Raw genomic sequence first — 21,244 nt, 5'->3', positions numbered from 1 at the left:
CTTACTTCTTTCAAGTTTATCAACATATATGGACGCAAAAGCATGTTTAGCTTAGTTGCAAAACTTATCAACGGATTGCTTCTTCGAGAGCTCATGGAGGAGGAACGGTCATGGAAATATTAAGTCCGGCAAACACATTCGCGTATGATATCACACCTATACAGGATGCACCATGTTAAAATTCTTTTGCTATTAAAATACTTACCGTAAATCAGTATCCGGATGCATGCACAATCTTCGTTTCAAGTACTCCCGTAATCGTGTTACCAGTCCTGTTTATGGATGCAAAAACTTAAAATTTCATATTTAACGCTTAAATAACTTCAATTATTGGTCTATTTTAGAAAATACAGAACGATGCATGCATAGTATGTTACAGTAATGACTTTACATTTCAGCATGGAAATTAACTGGTCATGGGTGCATAATTTTATTCTCGTCTTCTGTGAAATGCAATGTAATCAGAAATATAAGCTTTGCAAAGAGAAATTCGTCCAGGTTGTATGAAATTCGGTGCCGCATACCTATTTCTTCCATAGATTATACCATAGTCGGTAGAAATGATCTCATTAGAATATCATACTAGATAAAAAATATTTGTAGATTGAATAATTCTGTTTTGATAAACCCTAGCTCATCGTGTTCAACCGTATGTTTAACAATATCGGTATGTTTTCGTTACTAGCCACACCGGAAACTGGCAAAGACTGTTTATATGCAAGTATACATACAAAATGATTAAACCCAATTGTGTTGCAGTTTTATTATATGTATTAATACAAGAGGAGGAAAACATGTTTCAACTTTGTTGTTCCCGTTAATAATCCTGATCTTTTATTGTAGCTTTGTTCATCAGCTAAAGTCGGAATAAAAGGGCTCGTTGTCTTAAGTTTTGTTACTCTCGAATTTGTGCCGGTCTTGGTTTCTATTATCGAGAATAATAAAAGAAATGTTAGTTTCAAAATCGAGGTTGAAAAAACGGATCAATGTAAAAAAAAAAACCCATTTTCTTTATCCCAATACTGAATGACCAGTAGCGTCAAAACGATTTGCAAAATGCTAACTACCCGACTAAAAGTGTCGTGCATACAAGAGGTCCAGACAACTTGTATCGCTCATGAAGTTACTATTTGAAATTGTACAATTGTATTAAGATTCCCTTCGAATTTTGAGTGAAGTGGAATATATCTGAGATGTGTAAACAAGCATGAGAAAATTTTGTGAAAATACATCAAACGCTTTATGAGATGAAATCATTTAAAGCTTTTTTTCCTGTTATAGCTCTGATGATCCCTGTGTAAACCAAATCACATTTCTGACCAAGGTTGATGGAAATCAGTCAAGTAACTGCACCGACTTCGGAGAACTTCTACAGTCGCTCCTGTTTTTCTGTCTTACACTTCCACTTTCTTTGCTGTTAATATTTTGTGATGTCTAACCGATCCTGATCTACTAAATTTGCTATGTTCCTACGCAGACAAATTCTTTATGTTGTATAATCTCAGCGTATAAAGTGATGCGTAGGCCTACTGTTATACTGTACAGGCAGTATGTACTCTTGGCATTTGGTTCTATATGAAATCCAAATACAAAACAAACAAGTTTATTCTCTCCTTTCTATAAATCAGGATTCTTCTTGCATTATGTGTCAAACGTTGGCATAAAATTTAATATTGGTAGTCTGATATTCTGTGTAAAAAATAATAATTTTCAGTTGCAATTTGTAAAATTTAAGAAAGCCTTTATCATAAGCTGTGCACATGACGTTTCAAAATCAATCTACAGATGAAAATAAAAGACCTGCTATTTGGCCCATTTTAACATCTGTACCATTGCGGCTGTGCTTAGATTTTGAGAACGTAAATTTAACACTACCGACTTTGACAGATGAGTTACCTTCTGTTCCTTGATATGTGTCAATCCCATCGGGATTTGTTAATTTCGCCAGCACGGAATACCTCTTATCTTTATAAACCTGCACAGCCTCTTCAAATAAAACTACGTATGTTAACTGATGTTCGCTCGTCTTGATTTGCTTTCTTATCTGAACCATTTCGGAATCTAAAGAATTATATATGGAGCATGTGACGTCATAAGTACCTTCACCAATGTACGCGCCGTAAACTAAAGTTCCGTGAATCCAGAGATTTTGATTGGTCGAAAATGCTATTGCATCTGGTTCCCCGCTGCAGCACCAGGAACCGTCATCAGACACGCGGTTAAACCGCATACAAGTTTGGATAGAACTATCGTCCGACTTCTTCACTGGCGCAATGGAATGTTGTGACATCTCTCTTTGTGCATATCTATTTTTGTTAATAAACGTATCCGTTTTGAAACCTGATTTGTAGAAAAATTTGAACAGTTCAACTTTTTCAGCGTCGGTAAGCAGTCCTGTGTCGGATACAACATTAGTAAAATAAGTCTCCCCTAACAGTGGAAATCGTACGAGATATAATATATCTCCCAGAACAGTCCTTAGATTTTCATTACTATTTTCTAAATTTTGTTTCTTACACCTATGCTCTCCCCACCTTGTAACAGCCTCCAGAACTGTTCTTTCGTCTGCTTGTAATTCATCGCATGTGACGACCTTTTTAACGCAGGTATGGCACAGTTCTAGAAACGAAGAAGATTTAAGAACATACCCGGCATTCTCTAAGATATATCTGACTGACTTTTCTTGGAATTCCTCCTCGTCGTAGATGTGAGCTTGTTCCAGAATATCACATATGTTCTCCGGCGAGCTACCCTTGTCCAGAAATCTGAGGCATTCATGTACGAGTTTGTGAACACTATATTTTTTGGCAGTGTACAGCAATGGTAGGACATTTTCACCAGTTATTTCTGTTTCATCAGTATACATGAATCTGAAAGAAACGAATCATTAAAAATAAAGCACTGTGATGCAGTTCGTTTAAAGGCTTTCAAAATGCTTTGGTTATATGCCTTACAAATAATATTTTAAAGCATTTCAACAGAGCTCATTTTGTTTTATTTCTATTTTGTTTGTTTTACTCTGCTCTGAGAAACTACGGATGTTTCTACCAATAGCCAGGTTCAGCGAAGCTTGAATCAAGAGACACTATCGATAGCAGGTCTTTGCTGGAAATTGGGTCATTTGTTACAATCTTGTTTTTTTTATGTGATGGGACTTTAATTCAGAGTAAAGATCATGAACTTGTAACATGAATGTGTACTGTCAGCGATATGTTTTCTTGGGCAGTTTCAGTAGCTGGTCAACTTTTATAGCTTGGATGAGTTACAGTGATTCAATAGTTTCTATAGAAAATATCTATAGAAAATATACAAAGAAAAGTTGCACAAATGTCATGTTGAACAAGAGCTGTGGGAGGACAGCAACGCTCGGCTATTCAACAGACTTGTCAACTGAATTAACATAATGTTCAAAATGTTACGGAACCTGTACAATGCATGTCAGCTAATCACTGTGGACAATTGTGTGAAGTTTCAATCCATTCCCTTAAGTGGGTACTCAGCTACCGGCTTACACACACAACTGCACCAAAGACTGCTCTGTCGAAAAAGGGCATACTTTTTTAAAAATGCAAAGTAGAGCTCTGAACCCCGGTATGCATCGCAAGTCATCTCATCACTGTGAATAAGTGTGTGAAGTTTCAATCGGGACGCGGACGCCGACACACTGGTGATTCCAATAGCTCTACCTACTCTTCGAAAAATCGAGCTAAAATGCTTAAAACGTTCGCTTAAAATGTCACTGCCTCTTATCAAAATTTTCAATCGTCACATTGGAATATAGAATCTACTTACGAGAGCATTTTTTCAAATATATCCAGTTCTATATCAGGTACATGAATTGTTTCTCTGCTGTCTGCAAAATCATTTGTAAACATTGCCTGAAAATATATCAAACAATTAGGTATAAAAAGAACGCCTACTGTGAAAAAAAATGAAGATAACTGAATACGCAATAAAAGAACTTAAAACCTGTGTAACTGGTACAATCTTAACATAAAAAAAAACAACATTTCAGTAAGAAGACCCATTCGAAGCACAGAAAGCATACAATCAAAATAATAACAGACTTGGTTTAACAGAGTTTGTTTATGAGAGGCAATGAGATGTGCACCGCTTCTCACGTATGCATCGGCTTAAACAAAATTCCATCGTAGACTTCAAGATCCTTAGAGTTAAATCAGAAGTATATATACAGGAAGAAGTTCTACAAAGCGTCTTCCGCTTTGGACTGATTGCATCCACTTTATAAAAAGATATTCTCGGAAGTGTTCCGCTGTTTGGTCAACCCATTCATCAATTTTATCTTTATATCCAAAATAATATAACATTACGGTACCTGCGTGAGCATTATACAGTATTATCGCATAGTGCGGCAATTTTCCTTTGATCTTTGCAGCATGTTATACATAGTAACACACATTATTACTACAAAACTGTGCTGATATCTTACAAAACTGTTGCGATATATATCAACACGGAAATCTCTATGGAGTTTCATAAGAAAAAAAGTGTTCCGATATATATCAGCACAGTAAAACTGTTCCGATATATATCGGAACACTTTTTCTCTATTGAGGTCCTATCAAGGGAGTATAATTTTTTCTTTTCAAAGAAAAAATGATTTTAGCTCCAATTTACAGTTCACAGAGAAAGAATTGTCACAAACACCTACATTTATAAAGTAAAAGAATAAATAAACTAGATTATTTCAAAAACTTGATAGTCATTGCCAAATTCAGAAATACATGAAATATATGAAATTCTGAGATTTCTCAAATGTTTCTTTTTCTTTGATTTTTTTTACAAACAAAACAACAAGTTTTACAATATGTCTGGCCAATGAAATGCAAAGATTTAAAACCAAAGTAGAAATTTGTTGGGTACTTTTATCTGGGGAACACATTTTCTAAAACAGAAGTTTTAGTGTTTCAGTCAGCGAGGCGCAGAAAGGGAATAAAAATAGTAAAAATAATAATAAACAAATTTAAATGAAAATAATATATAAATTTTAATGATAAACTATGCGATAAAACAGTTATAATATGTATGCTCGTGTGTTACCAGGATATATCAGAGCTAGGGGTACATCTCGTTATTTTTCTCTTCACATATCTGTCTCGGCCTACCGGCCTCGACGATATGTGCTGAGAAAAATACCCTTGATGTACCCCTAGCTCTGATATATCCTGGTAACACACTCTCACACATACTATAACTATTACTAATTGTATGATTCAAATTAATTTAGATATGGAAATACGACAAGGACAAACCTGGAAAACTGAGCTCCGGCATGTAAGTATAAACTTGTGAGCCTTAACAATCCCTTTTTCATTTCCAACGCTAAACTCAACATCGGTTGCTAAGCGACTGGTCAGCATGTGTCGGCATGCCTCCGCTAGAGTCTTGTCGTTCTGCCAGTCGGAAGCTGGACTGCATTCAGCCATCTGAAAAAGGCTCGCACTTATTACTGCAAACTTTACCCAGGTAACTCTATAGGACTTTATCACATATCGAAAACCCGTACTTCATAATCAGTGTTTTGACCGGGTACTCTTCCGATAATAGTTCTGTTGAATCTATGAATCTATAGCAGTCTTTGAATATGTGTTCTTGTTTGTGTACGAGGCTGATAAGATGATCATAATTTAACTGCCATCTTGTCTGTTGTCCATAGTAAAACATACGGTCACTCGAATCGTCAAGAATAAGACAAGAGGTATTTTTATATCGCATTTCATAACTAGTTGAACATGTTGAATAAATTAGTAAAATGCGAGATGCCGATGTTTTTCCATTTATTTATTTATTTATCTAACGACTTGTATAAAATGATATAATTAGTCTTAGAGGCTCTGCCGAGCATTAAATTACTTATATTCATTGAGTGTAGATATAGAAAGAAGCAGCTTTTGTCACATGACCGTTTTTATGAAACATTGAACTTTCTTCTTTCTTTTCCTGTTATAACCTCAATTCCACAAAATATATACTTTAAACGAAAGCGAAGTATAGATGTTATATCAAAACAGCGTCTTATGTTAAAAAAGACAATGCTCAATGATTATGTCAAAATACGGTGTTAACTTTGCAAAACAGTGCCTTATTATTTTAGATAGCAGGCATTGTATTGTTAACTTGTCAAAACTATGTCTAATTGTGTTAAAACGCTATAATACCTGACCATGTCAATATACTGGTATTGTTTGCAGAGCGTGTTATGTTAAAATTTATTTATTTATTTATTTATTTATTTATTTATTTCGGTTTTACAGCGCACCAACACAGTATAGTTAATATGGCGCCAAACAGGACTACAAATTTTGGTTCCACATCTCATTAAATCGAAATAAAAACAAAGAGGTATGGAATCAAAATTTGCATACCTGTTGGAATCACAGAGTTACTGCAAAACCAAGTGTTAAGATCCTATTAGTCGCCTCTTACGATCATACAAGGGTTAGGCTTATCATGTTAAAACATGTGACTTCTAGCGTATTATAATTTCGTAAAGCTCCACTAAAGTTCGATGTTAACTTATCCAAATAGTATCTAATTATGTTAACAAGCCATGTTATCATGTCAAAGTGAGATCTTGTCAGCAGAATCTTTTAGTGTGAGGCGATTACTGAACTGCTATCCTCGTTCAATGTTCATCTTTGACTTTACCAATTAAATTAACTAAATATTTTGTAAAAATATTGGTCTAGAACTTTCAGAAACATGGCCCCGGTCGTCCCTGATAAGGTCGGTGTTGTTTGGTCCGTAGATTGTTGGTAGGCCTATCCTCGTTCAATGTTCATCTTTGGCTTTACCAATTAAATTAACTAAATATTTTGTAAAAATATTGGTCTAGAACTTTCAGAAACATGGCCCCGGTCGTCCCTGATAAGGTCGGTGTTGTTTGGTCCGTAGATTGTTCCATAGCCGGGGGCTGCCCAGGTGGACCCGGTGCCGTCCGGCACCGTACGCTAATCTGGGGGTGGCCCGAATTCATGCAATCGAGCACGCCTATTGTAAATCAATAACGCCCCTTTCTTGCGTTTCAATATCTTAGGCTATTGATTTTCATTTGTTTTAATTTTTTGTATGCTATAATGTTGCATTCATTACGAAACAAACGAAAAGCAAAGAGCTATAAAAATAATGTATTTTATACTTCTTTGCGAAAAGTTAATAAATACTTTTTGTCCTTACCTGTTAAGTTATTTTTACGTAAAACTTTATAACCTGATACACCGTTTTCTTTTGGAACCCGGATCTGACGTATCTAACGAACCAGGAACCAAGCAGTAATATCCAACATCTCACATCTTCGAACCGGTGGAGCATATTTTAGTAGATCTAGGTGAAATATATGTATTTCCTTTAGTTGTCACTCATGATGTGTTGTCATTTCCAGGGTTAATTTTTTCAGTCAAGGTTTGGATGATGATTTGTCTACGTGACATTTGTCTGTCACCTTCAGTCACGTAAGACTAAAAGTAGCCTGTGACCTCATTTGACCTTTTCATAAACATTTGAGCCACAAACACATGCCAGCATGGATCCAGACCAGCCTGAACATCCATATTTTCTTCTTAACCCTATTGCAGTTTAGAGAGCAGATTTGCAGGCTGGTCTGGATCCATGCTGGTAGCAAATGCACTATGTTGGTATTCTCGTGGTGTGGCTCATTAACAGTGTTCCAGATAATTTTTTGACCACATGGGTAATTACCCCCACTTTTCAGAAGACGGGGGTAAACTCAAAATTCCAAACTCGGATAAAGGGTAATTTTAACGGTAGCAAGATGTTTTGACCCCTTGACATTTTGACCCCTAATAAAATAAGATGACACCTTGACACTTTGTCCTTTGTCCCCTATTTTCAATTTTTTCATAGTGACACTTTGACCCCTATTTTTTTTTTGATTTGCTTGGTTTAAGTGAAAAATTTACATGTTATATAGCTTTTAGCTTTTACAGTTTTTGTTGAATATTGACAGATATTCTGGCTCAAATATTTAACATTATTTTAGTGTTTTAAAAGGAACAGACATCAGAAAATAATACAATTTTAGTCACATTATTTGAAGATTTTGACATCACAAGACACATCAAAGAATATGTAAAAAGGCGATAATGATATAATGGTAAGTATAAATGCTGTATTAAAATATAGAATGACTTTGAATCAAAGAAATCATTGATTTCAATTTTATGTAAGTGGGCTAATTTGCAAGTAATTATAAGATAAAGATGGACTCATAGAACATGTCAGTCAGGTAAGTGTAAAATGTTAGCTCTATATCTCTATATTACCATGGTTATATTAATATCTAACTGAGTCAAACTGATATTGTATTTTGTAAATTCATTTGTGTATCTGGACTGCATTGTCTAATTAATGTTCTGTTTACTCATAATAAACTGAATCTGACTTATTCATTTGAGATGTTTGTCAGAATTACACATATTTGGCTATGTTTGATAAGATGTTGGAATAAATGCAATTATTTTCCACTAAGCTATAAATATTATTAGAGTTGTTGGACAACCCAAGGACATATTTTATCACACAAAGCAGTGTTTATATAATTGTTCATTATACCATGTTTTGTTGCATTAAAAAATGTCAATGATAAATATATGCAAAATGATTTTATAAGATTTACTAAGTATAATAGTATTGTAGTTATTGCAGTCAGAATAGATAGAATATCAAGGATGTGTTTGTTGATTTATTAATGTAAATGAATATATATATTTTGTGGAGTGTAAAATTTCACTAAAAAGATTTGAGCAATTAAAGTCTAACACTTATTATAAATATAATAACATTTTGTTTCACGTTTATCAATTTTTCAATGTATTTTCATAAAAATGATATTTCAATATTAAACTAGTTTCAAATATAAAATTATTCAAAAATAACATCAATTACAATTATTCTTAAACAGATTACCGTATAGCGGGTTATTTCTACGGGGGCAATATTTCTGCGTTTCTGCGGTCTCTCGGTAGAATCGCAAAAATATTTCCAGCAGAATATTCAACCAGCAAAAATTTAAAACGCAAAAAATCTGCATTATTTTTATCAATGTTGTTTCATGCTATGTTTCCCTTCACAATCGCATGGTCTAATTATTGGAAATTACCGTTGCAATCTGACAATTACCGATTATGATATAATTAGGTGTGATGGTCAATCAAAGTCCTAACTGTTAATCCCTCAGAAAACATTTTTCTTCTGTGAATGAAATAAACTGAGCGAATTTCACTTGTGTTGTTCATATTAATCCCTTGTGAAGATCTTATGAACTACCGACATACTTTAGTAACCTTTATATAAGTGTACTAGTAACCGTTATGCCGATATACCGTAGTTTGCAGTTGTTGTTTGTGAAATTGTTGTTGGACTTTTTCAATTCACATATTATTATATCCTACACTGTATTCATAAAATTCAAAGTTATTTTACAACATTTACCGGTAATTTAGTTTATTGTTTTCATACGCTATCATTCTCACAACGCCCGATCATGCGAGGAACTACAGAGGTCGCGAAAGCCGTCGGACATTTCAGGTAAATTTTGATCCGGTCCGGCGTGATATATCAAATTCACAAGACCGAGTGTCCGATAAAAATTGCAGGTCAATATCATAAAATAAGAAGAAAGTCCTCCGCGATTTCGAGAAAGTTTGACTTTCATCATTAAATTGTAACATGGAATCCCGAGAAATTGATGTCAAACTATATTTTAGTAAGCGCTTGTTTCATTGGTACTAAAAATAGAAACAGTGGAAACCCCTCACGACGTCACGACAATTCTAAGAACGTGCGTTATCATTGGATGCTTACTACTCGCGGATGGTACTCGATTTTTGTACGCGGGAACCAGACGGGAATTTCCAGAATTTCCGGGTCATCTTTCTCTTTATATGTCAACATCAACGTGACTCGGTGCAAACTAGACTTGTGGGGGAAAAGACAGCGATGATATAGCAAATGAATATGAATAAAATCTGTAAAAAGATCCTTTGGAAGCAAAGAATGCAACCAAGAAGAATAACAGCAGACTCGTTTTGACCGAGTCTGTTCGCGAGAGGACATCTCTCACGCCTCCCAAGCAACGGCTTAAGCGGGACTCTTAATCTATTACACAAATGTTGAATGGACTCCATGGTCCAAAAGGACCAGAAAATATAACAACACTGAATCCAAGTACAGGGAGACTTTTTACAGCCTTAAAACTTAATGTCTGAAATCTGTTTCAGTTAATATGTGGAAATAAATTAAAAGGATGTAGATTCGTGTAATGATGTCTATATAGTTTAAGACTATGTATAAATACCAGTTTTAAAGATCAGATACCAAATTTATTAAAAAGAATTCGGTCTGGTAAAATATTATCCGGTCCTGTAAAAAAATCATGTTTACCAGACCGACTGTCCTGTGAATATTCAGGGTCTTTCGTGAACACTGGAACTACCTCCTCTTTGGCATCAAAAACGCAAACATTTCTCTTCCTTTTATGTGAAAACGCAGAAATTAAACACGCAGAAATTTGTTTCACAATTTTTGGGGCCAAAACGCAGAATATTTTGACCGCAGAAATAACCCGCTATACGGTATCAAATTTATCTATCATTTAATTTATTGTTTAAAGGCATACTTGAACTCCATCAATAGGGTGGTGATTGGATTAAAAACTTACTGAGGTGTGATAATTGGATTACACTGCACTGTAAACTGAAGTGTGCCCCTAATTACTCTAATCTAGGTACAATACAATAAACATGTTACCTAATGGGGTTTCACCTTCACAACATGTAACTAGTAGGTACTGTATATTAATTGAAATGTATGGTGTTAAAGGTTATCAGGCTAATTTTTTATGAAAATTCCTTAAAATCAAAATGTTTTTTATGCCCCCGAAGGGAGGCATAGTTTTTGAAATGTCTGTCCGTCTGTCAGTCTGTCCGCAATTTTCGTGTCCGGTCCATATCTTTGTCATCGATGGATGGATTTTCAAATAACTTGGCATGAATGTGAACCACAGTAAGACGACGTGTCGCGCGCAAGACCTAGGTCCGTAGCTCAAAGGCCAAGGTCACACTTAGACATTAAAGGATAGTGCATTGACGGGCGTGTCCAGTCCATATCTTTGTCATCGATGGATGGATTTTCAAATAACTTGGCATAAATGTGTACCACAGTAAGACAACGTGTTGCGTGCAAGACCCAGGTCCGTAGCTCAAAGGTCAAGGTCACACTTAGACGTTAAAGGATAGTGCATTGATGGGCATGTCCGGTCCATATCTTTGTCATCCATGGATGGATTTTCAAATAACTTGGCATGAATGTGTACGACAGTAAGACGACGTGTCGCGCGCAAGACCCAGGTCCGTAGCTCAAAGGTCAAGGTCACACTTAGAAGTTAAAGGATAGTGCATTGATGGGTGTGTCCGGTACATATCTTTGTCATCCATGGATGGATTTTCAAATAACTTGGCATGAATGTGTACCACAGTAAGACGACGTGTCGCAGGCAAGACCCAGGTCCGTAGCTCAAAGGTCAAGGTCACACTTAGACGTTAAAGGTCATTTTTCATGATGGTGCATTGATGGGCGTGTCCGGTCCATATCTTTGTCATTCATGCATGGATTTTAAAATAACTATGCATGAATGTGTGACACAGTAAGACGACATGTCGCGTGCAAGACCCAGCTCCATAGGTCAAAGGTCCTAAACTCTAACATCGACCATAACTATTAATTCAAAGTGCCATCGGGGGCATGTGTCATCCTATGGAGACAGCTCTTGTTTTTATCTAAGTTGAATATATTTAAAAGTTCGAAGATAGTGAATTAACTTTACAGAAAATGTGAGCAAAACATTAAAGTGATTTAATTAATCATAATTCAATAACCTTATACACATTTATATACTGATACAACTTCTTTGATACAGTCCATCATTCGTCATGTGAAGGAGCACGGTCTCGCCAAAACTTACCAGGACAGGACAACCGTTCATCAGCTGATAAGCAAGCTACTTGCCCTTCCTTTTCTACCAGGTCGGGACATCGAGAGAGCGTTCCAACGTCTGAGGGACCGTGCCATGACCAGCTCGCAGCCAGTGCGGGATCTCTTCCAATACGTCTGGGACCAGTGGTTGTGCTCAAGTTTGTGGACGGGTGACGAGTGGAGTGTCTACAGGCAGCCTGTATGCACAAACAACGACTGTGAGGGTTGGCACCGGCGCCTCAACCAGAAAGCTGGATGCAGCACGCTCCCATTCTACGTGCTAGTTCCACTTCTTCATCAGGAAGGAAAGTTGGTATCAATCACTGTTGCTCTTGTCTCTCAACAGGCAGTGATCAGAAACCATCGTCAAGTGTATGTGTCAATGGACAATCATATTGGCGAGCTTTGGGACAAGTACGATGACCATGACATTGTGTGTGAAGACTTTCTTGCCCGGGTTGGTGAGATCTATGGCCGTATGTAAATCTAAAACGCAATTAAATTGAAAAAACAGTGCCAGTGCTTAATAATAGACTGACCAGTGCTCATCATGTAAATAGTGTACAAAGTGTATTATGTTTTATGTGATGTATTTTTCTTATTTGTGTCTTTGTTGTCTTTTGTATAATGTTTAATATTTATGTTGTCTGTTTCATGTAAATAGTGTACAAAGTGTATTTTATTCAATGTATTTTATGATTTATGTGATGTATTTTTCTTATTTGTGTCGTTGTTGTCTTTTGTTTGACTTTTCTGTTTTACAGTATTCTGTCTTTTGTATAATGTTTAATATTTATGTTGTCTGTTTCATGTAAATTGTGTAAAAAGTGTACTTATTCAATGTATTTTATGTTTTATGTGATGTATTTTTCTTATTTGTGTCTTTGTTGTCTTTTGTTTGATTTTTATGTTTTACAGTCTTCTGTCTTTTGTATAATGTTTTATATTTGTTTTCTGTTTCATGTAAATAGTTTAGCGTTACTTGTATTTATTTATAAAAATGTACAATTATGAATAAAGTAGTATACCAGTAAATGAGAAGTTTCGAACAGAGAGTTATTTTATTATTTCAATTAGTAAATGAAGTTATTTACTGTATATCTAATTACTAACATGATTAGTACTTTCATCTAAATAATTTCTTAGATAACTGCAAACGTTTGTGAAACATCATTATTAGTAATACCAACACTCATAAACCAACACTCATAAACCATACTTTGTCACCTACTCATAGCCTAGAACTTGTACAAGTCCATCAATACCGCTTTTATCAATGACTTACATGCACATTAAAAAAATTAAACTGCAGAAAAATATACCCCTAGCCACAAAAAATCTTAGGGGTCAAAGTGTCAAATAAAAAAAAAGTAGGGGTCAAGGTGTCACTGAAAATAGGGGTCAAAGTGTCACTAAGGGGTCAAGGTGTCATCTTTGGTAAAAAAAAATTAAGGGGTCAAACTGTCAAGGGGTCAAACCGTCTGACCGTTTAACAATACTTACCGTTACTATAGAGACAAAGACAGACATTATAACAACACCATAAACTGTCCTTTTCAGTGAGTTTTATCCAAGGATACGATTTTTTCCAACTTGCAATGGTAGATTCTGTGACAGCCACATGCGACTTTTTATTTTTAAAAACGGCAGAACGAAGCCATGATAAAAAATAATGTGCCTACTTTCGTTTTAATACAATGATCAAACGCTTGATTTTGGTAAGTAAATACATAAAATTTCTAGAGCACCTAGACGATGCAGATGTTCAAGTAGACTAGTTTATGGTTTCTAAGACAGGTAGAACGTTTTAGCGAAGTTAATAGCGGTTACCCATCGCATTGTTTATACGGAAGTAGTGATCAGCTGTTTTCAACATGTTTTCATTTAAATATAATTAAGGTACGCTTCAAGTTTTAATGTTGTGCGTAAGTTCAAAGTCATGTACGTATAATGTACGCATCAAAATGAAATCATGTGCGTTTTTAGTTGATTTTTATGCGTAAAGTACGCCGATACGCAGCTTATCTGGAACACTGCATTAATCAGGTCTAGGAAAGTGGAGTATTTACAGATTATCTGTAAATTTACAGACAATCTAAATCTACAGATTTTTCAATCTGTAAATTTAAAGATCAAGTGTTTGAAAACTGCTAAAATTATACTTAGACACAAAATCGCAGCTTGAAATTAATTGATTTACTTATGGTATGTATAAATAAAGGTCAATTGTAACTTTCAGTCATTTCTGTTGACTTTGATTTTTCTTAAAATGCCAAAAACTCAAAGTCAACAAAAATGGCTGAAACCCACAAAATTTAATGACTTTAATTTATGCATGCTGTAAATAAACCAATTAATTCCAAGCTGCGGTTTTGAGGATAAATGTAATTTAATCAGTTTTCATACACACAATCTGTAAATTTACAGATTGAAAAATCTGTATATTTATAGATTATCTGTAAATTTACAGATAATCTGTAAATACTCCACTTTCCTAGACCTGTTAATGACTAGCTGAAATTAGTTAGTACATGATGGACTCCTCGTCAAACTGATGAGGACTGGAGTAGGAGGTCACATGCTGAGGTGGATTAAGTCATACCTCCACAACAGGAGAGCAAGAGTCAGTTTAGAACATATGCCAGCAGTAGGAAGTTCCTGTTATGTCATGGTGTCCCACAAAGCGGAGTCTTATCCCCTACATTCTTCTTGCTTTTCATCAATGATCTGGTGTCTGAACTATCGAAAGGAGTTAAGGCTGCACTCTACGCTGACGATCTGGTGTTATGGTGTAAGGAAGAACATGCCACTACAGCCACATACAGGATGCAAGAAGCCATCAACAAGCTTTCAGCTTTGGCTGAAGATTGGTGTGTATCAATCAATACAGAGAAATCGTCCACCACACTATTCTCCCTGTCATCAAAGCAGAGGGCGGGTAAAATCAAGATGGGAAATACTTTGCTGATTGAAGCAGACAAGGTAAAGTACCTTGGAGTGACCTTTGACAAACTGCTAACCTGGAAGCCCCACATTAGTCAAGCAGAAGGAAAGGCCCCTAGGAAGCTTGCCATGATGCGCAAACTTGCTGGAACAACGTGGGGAGCAAATGATCAAATACTCAAGACAGTATATCAGGGAACAGTGAGACCCCATTTAGAGTATAGCTCAACTGCCTGGTCCACTACTGCCAAAACTAACCAACATGCTTTAGACAAGGTTCAGAACCAAGCATTGCGGATCATGATAGGTGCTACAAAGTCTACACCAATCTCCTTCATGGAGAAGCTAACAGGCACACAGCCATTACAAGACAGGAGACATGCAAAGGTCCTGCTTCAAGCAGAGAAGTTCAGGTCTTTTCAAGACCATCCCATGAAAGCCAAGCTAGATGGCTACACCAGAAATCGGCTCAAACGTAGCAGCTTCGTTCATGAGGCAAAGAAACTCAACCGAGAGTTCAAAACTGAGCTGAACATACCAGCGACTCCCCTAGGTAGTGAAGACATAAACCCACTAGCGAATGATCTGTCCTCCTGTTCCTCGTCTTGACTGCGGGAAACAAGAGGATGAAGGCATTTAAAAGAGCCTCACACTTGCTATGATCAATGTAGTACACGGCCATTCGTAATCCCGCTCGAAAGTAGTTGAGAAATATAGCCACATATACCAAATTATTCCTTGGGCCAAGACAAAAATAATATGTATGTATCTCTTCTGGGGACCGCGACTGGATCCGGAAATGACGTCATCAATATGGCGACCGTTTACGAAAATAATACTGCTGAATAATGATTGAAAATATTACTAATATTGCTTATAATATCGGATATGATGTTATTAAACAAGCCAATTGGACATATCAAATATATTTTATTTGCACTTTCTCAGTAGAAAGTATATTTAAGTTATTTTCATTGTTTATTTCGTACCCCACCCACCTAATTTACAACGCATTTTTACATGTCGCTTCTACCTCTTGAAATAAAATATTTTCGACTAATCTTATGGCATTTAAGATTAATTCCAAACGTTAAAAGAAATATAGCATACAATAAGGGAAAATACGTTATTAATATCTGGTTTTAATCAGTACCTAGAAGGAAAGGATTTTGTCGAAAATGCAATACAAATCAATGTCGGCACAAGTAATTGTCTATGCTGTTATTATTAGAACATGTGCATATTACATGCATTGTTTGCAATTTTATTTAAACAAGATTTAAGTACAATCAAGATGACTATGCCGATGGAAATTTAACAGATATTTTCTTAAAGTTAGATTCATAATAGTCGACTTAGTTACTCAGAATTACTGGTTAATCATATGCATTCAAACTTGACATCAACACTGAAAGCGTTTTACTTAATTTATCTTCAGCTCCGCGATAACAAAAGTATCTATAAACAATGTTATTTATCAAACCTGCATTTGAACGTTTATTATGGGTTTTCCGTAATTATGTTTAGCTAATTGCAGGAGGAGGGATATCAGGGGCAGGGAATAATCATTTCATTTTCTTTCTTTCATCATTCCTTCTCTGAAACTGAAAATACTTCTCAACAGATCCGATTTGTGATAAACTCTGATTCATGTTAATGCAACGCATCTTTGAACCGTAAAACTCTGCAGCAATGCATGTATAGGTTAGAACATGATAAATACATGAACTGAGTAAAGCCAATAGACAGAAAGCTTAAAACGTAAAATAAAGGAACGTAGTGCGGCAAAGCCTTGGAACGGTCAGTTGCAAAACAAGGCTGGTGTGCTTAAACAGTAGTTTAGAAATAATGCTCACATTCTATATCTCCACCATATTCCCATGTTATAGAACATTATACGTAAACTCAATCCCCCGACTGCTGAGTGTCTTATTCACGCAAGGGAAACTGAGGGCACGCTATTAATTGAAACACAAAAATGATCGAGTAAATATCTACAAATATCTAATATGTAAATAGCCTCTGGTCCTTTAGTATTATGAAGTTCGTTAAATATCATTATAGTATAATTCAGCTTAAGCTGGTGCTAAAGGGCATGAGATTTTTTTCACCTTTCTAAACCGCTCAGGAACAAACTTAGTCAAAACAAGTCTTCTATTATCTTGATTATTTGCATTCTATACTTTCAAGGGATCTTCTTAAAGCTTTTAACAAATCATGCCGTTACAGAAAGCAGAATACTAGCAGAACATTATTAAGGATCCGACAAATCAGGAAAGTAGAAATATATCAAAGCAGCTCAGTCCCAATGGCCTTTAAGAACCACCAGTCATGGCATGGTCCACCTCTTTCATTGGTCACGATCAAAGAGGAAAGTGTAGCATCCAGCTGACAAAAGAATGAACACCACATATGCAACATATCTCCAAATAAGAGGATCAGAACCGCATATGATAAAACATTTCATCATTTGTGAAAATTTTCATTGATATTGATAAATAACTACTGTTTTGATACACTTAGTAAAAGAAGTGTTTTTTAATTGCTATTAAACCATAAAAAACAACAAAATAACCCACATAAGTCTGAATTACAATCATGAAATTTAGTAAAATATTCTTGCACTTGATAATAGCAGTATATCTGCTAAAGGACATATTGATAACGTTTATTGAATTCTTGAAAGTCGCTCTTGCAAATATATGAAGATTATATAAAAGTTAAGGAAAGTGTATTTATTAAACGTCGCATATAACCGACAAACAACATGACCTACAGCTGATTGTGACAAGCTACGTTAACTATCTAGAAACAGACAGTTATCTAAGCTGATATATTGCAGAAGATTGTATGGGAAACATCCCCATCTGAATAGAGAAAAACTCCAGTAAATAAACTTGAAAGTATAAATCAATTTAAGATATGGAGATATATCAATCCCAAGCGAGGCAGTATTTTAGTCTTTGAATTGTTAGTTTCATTTAATAACTACACCTCCCTGACATAAAAAAATGACAACTATTTGAGCAACAACTGATCGTTTGTATTTGAAAACTTCATCAAGAATGTGTGAATTATTTTTCATATAGTAGCCACACATAACTGTGTTTAACCTTTTCTAAATCATACGACAAGCTAGGCAGAAGTTGTTTTCATGGATTACTTATTATCTTTCGAAAAACTGCATTCCCTTACATCGTTTAATAAGAAGATGCTTTGACAAACTGCCTTTCAGGTTCACATGGAAATTATTTTAGCAATGTTACAAGCAGAAAAATGCTTAACTGAAATTAAATACACGAGAAAAGGTCTTTAATTAAAGCAGTTCCTTTGTAATTCTTTGGATTATTTGGTAAATAGGTATAAAGAGTAAAGGAATCATATGAAATGACGGAACAGCACACCCTGTAATTGCTGGATTTTAATTTTTCTGGGAATGTTTTTTTTTCAGAATCTGCATATATACTTTGTCGCAATATTATATTTCTTTTTCACAGTTTGACACAGTTTTAATAAATTAGAAGTGGTACATGTATTAGAGGTTAATTTATCTATGAAATGAGCATAATCTTATTTTATATGCAATGAAGGAATCGAAAATAATAGTACTGATCATATATGCGAGCTTTGCTTGAAAAAACAAATGAAGGGATGTGATTAGTGACCAAATCCTGTTCACTGAAAGGACTCAAGGGGTAGTTTTTAGTATTATAAATTTTCTTCTGTAAATATACTGTAGCGCTAAATGACGATGACGTCATAGACCACTAGTATGCTGGACAAAAACATTTTTAGAGAAATCTTCTGATGATTCCTTTCGTAGATGTCTTTAACTTAGTTTTACTGGGAAGTATGTATAAATTGATTGGATTTATCAATTTCAATAGGAGAATCTGCACTACAAAATAGTTTACAACAAGCTTTAAATGCATTAGAAAAAGCATTCTTAAAATTGAAACAGATATTTTTTCTATTGATTTTGAGTTCTGACCACAGTGTCGGGGCATTAAGCAGATCTGACACACTCATACAGATAACAAGGGTATATAGATACATATAATGATGCTAATCGACTATTGTAGTGATAGTTTATCAGACTATGTCTATTTTAAATGGAACATACTGCGCCATTAAATAGATATTTGCTCACTTAATATCGTTATTCAGTGGTTTTTGTCATTTTTTGATATTTATGGATATTTTTTTTTCATTTTAAGCATAATGAATTCCATCCTTTTCCATAAAATGGTTTTATCTGCTAGAATAAACATTACCTTCACTAAATATATGAATTATGCAATCATAACATAGTTTTCAAAGACGTTGTCACCTGTAATTATTCAGCAGCCTACGTTTTTATTTTCTCTTAAGCCGCCATATTTATGACGTCATAACTTTTTCCAGTCGTGTGTCTGGAAAGAGATACATGGGAAATTACGATAACTCATTTCAATCTACAATGTGGTATAGGTCTCTATATTTCTCAATATTTTTCTCACGGCAGCCCATATTCCCACAAATTGACATGCACTAATGAAGACTATCCTCCAGAATCATGGACTCATGTCTATACAGCCACGGGAAAACACTGCAGCAATTACAAGGCAGAGACTGAAGCACTCATGAAGACCGTCTCAATGGTTGAAGACTCGGCAGAAGAAAGCTCCTCAGTCGTCTTTCTCACAGATGCACTGTCTGTCATGGAAGCTCTGATCAACAATAAAGCTCCGCAGCTAGCCAGGAGAATGCAGAGCCTGAGTATAACCTGCAAAGTAGCACTTCAGTGGACTTGTGGACTTGCAGGCAATGAAGAGGCAGACAAACTGGCTAAGCTAGGAGCTCAGTCAGAACAACCAACAGAACCTGTGAGTTACAAGGCGAAAGTCACCATCATCAAGGTACTAACGAGACCAAGGTTGGAGGAAGATGCTTTTCATCTCCTTGATCGGTCTGAACAAGTGATGATGGTCAGGCTGCTCTCAGGGCACAACAAGCTCAGTGCTCACATGTACAAGAAATACAGACTGGCATCATCGCCAACTTGTCCATGTGGCAAGGAAGATCAGACTGCGGAGCATATTTTTCAGAGATGTAAAAGGCATGACCAGGAGCGAGCTGCCACTTGACCGATAGATACCTCAATCCACCAGAAACTGTATGGAGGCATTGAGGATCTGCGGCAAACCACAAGTTTCATCGAGGCTACTGGTCTGACAGTGTAATTGTGTACGAGAAGAAGAAGAAGATTACACGAATAAAGTCATAAAAAAGTATGCTGCTGACAACAAAAGGCTGTCAAACTTCAGCTTTGTCAATAAAACAAGTGCTGAGAAACATTCACCGAGATAAAGTCCCAGGATTCGGTTAGGTAAGAGAATGCCGATGACAAAGAAAACACATCCTCGGACCAGGCCCGAAAACATTGGATAAAATACTGTACACACGTGAAGCTGTTACTGACCTACCGAAATCTGAAGGTTTCACTGACCCTTCTTTGTCTTAACTTAGTTTTTTGTGACTTTCTTTGTGCAATTTAGTAGACACTTTCAAGAGACAAAAAAAAAAAAAGGAAAAATGACATGTATTTGTAATGTGACATACAACAGGCCATGTACCCGGATAATCTTAACTCTGTTCAGCGACCCTAACTCAGTGCCAACATGGCGGATGTAAAGCTGATACAACTTTGTTTTCTGTATAATTACGATGTATAAAGGAATGTTTCTGTTGTTATATCTATCTCCATTGATCAAGTGTATATTTATTTCAAAATGTATCATGTTAAATATATCAACCTTTGTGTATTCAGGTGGAAAAACGACGAACAAGGCAACTTTTTCAATGAAAACTTTTACAAAAAATCTTTAAAAATACTTCTATGCTTTTGATGCCTCGACTATTTTGTTGTTTGAAAGCAAAGATATACTGCTTTATAGGCGCCTTTACACTATGTTGTTAACCCACTACATGTTGACACAATACATGTTCAAATGTACTGACAGCGAGAAAAGGGATAAAAAACCTAACTTTGATTTGATAAAAACCGAACTCGGTTTACATGAGGAATGGATAAAAACCTAACTTACACGAAATTGTGTGACGGATAAACACCTAACTGACTAGTATTCTATAGAAATGAATGAGTTGACATGTACATGGTCTGATTATTGTAAACATTACTTTATAAGCGGTATTGTCTTCAAACTTTGCCATTAATTTTAAGAAGTTATATGTATGCCCACTACAGTCAAATATTTTTTCATAATTTTGATATAATGCAAATAGCAAT

General features: G+C 35.5%; 1 protein-coding gene and 1 pseudogene across 2 annotated transcripts; one reads left to right on the top strand and one right to left on the bottom strand.

Annotated features, from left to right (window-relative positions):
• Positions 1-305: 305 nt before the first annotated feature.
• On the bottom strand, positions 306-13,801 carry LOC123529910 (BTB/POZ domain-containing protein 6-like). Of its 2 annotated transcripts, none has more exons than XM_045310496.2 (4): positions 13,516-13,801; positions 5,274-5,447; positions 3,793-3,878; positions 306-2,870 (listed from the first exon to the last, which is right to left on the bottom strand). In XM_045310496.2, the coding sequence occupies exons 1-4, from the start codon at positions 13,540-13,542 to the stop codon at positions 1,775-1,777; spliced, it is 1,383 nt and encodes a 460-aa protein (XP_045166431.2). In that variant the 5' UTR covers positions 13,543-13,801; the 3' UTR covers positions 306-1,774. The 2 variants fall into 2 exon arrangements, with proteins under 2 accessions (XP_045166431.2, XP_045166432.2); XM_045310497.2 differs by lacking the exon at positions 13,516-13,801 and adding an exon at positions 7,198-7,361.
• LOC123529908 (alanine aminotransferase 2-like) overlaps positions 7,594-21,244 on the top strand; it is a 39,129-nt pseudogene continuing 25,478 nt past the window's right edge.

The sequence above is a fragment of the Mercenaria mercenaria genome, chromosome 13 (assembly GCF_021730395.1).
Source record: "Mercenaria mercenaria strain notata chromosome 13, MADL_Memer_1, whole genome shotgun sequence".
NCBI lineage: Eukaryota > Metazoa > Mollusca > Bivalvia > Venerida > Veneridae > Mercenaria > Mercenaria mercenaria.
This window is presented reverse-complemented; position numbering and strand designations above follow the sequence as displayed.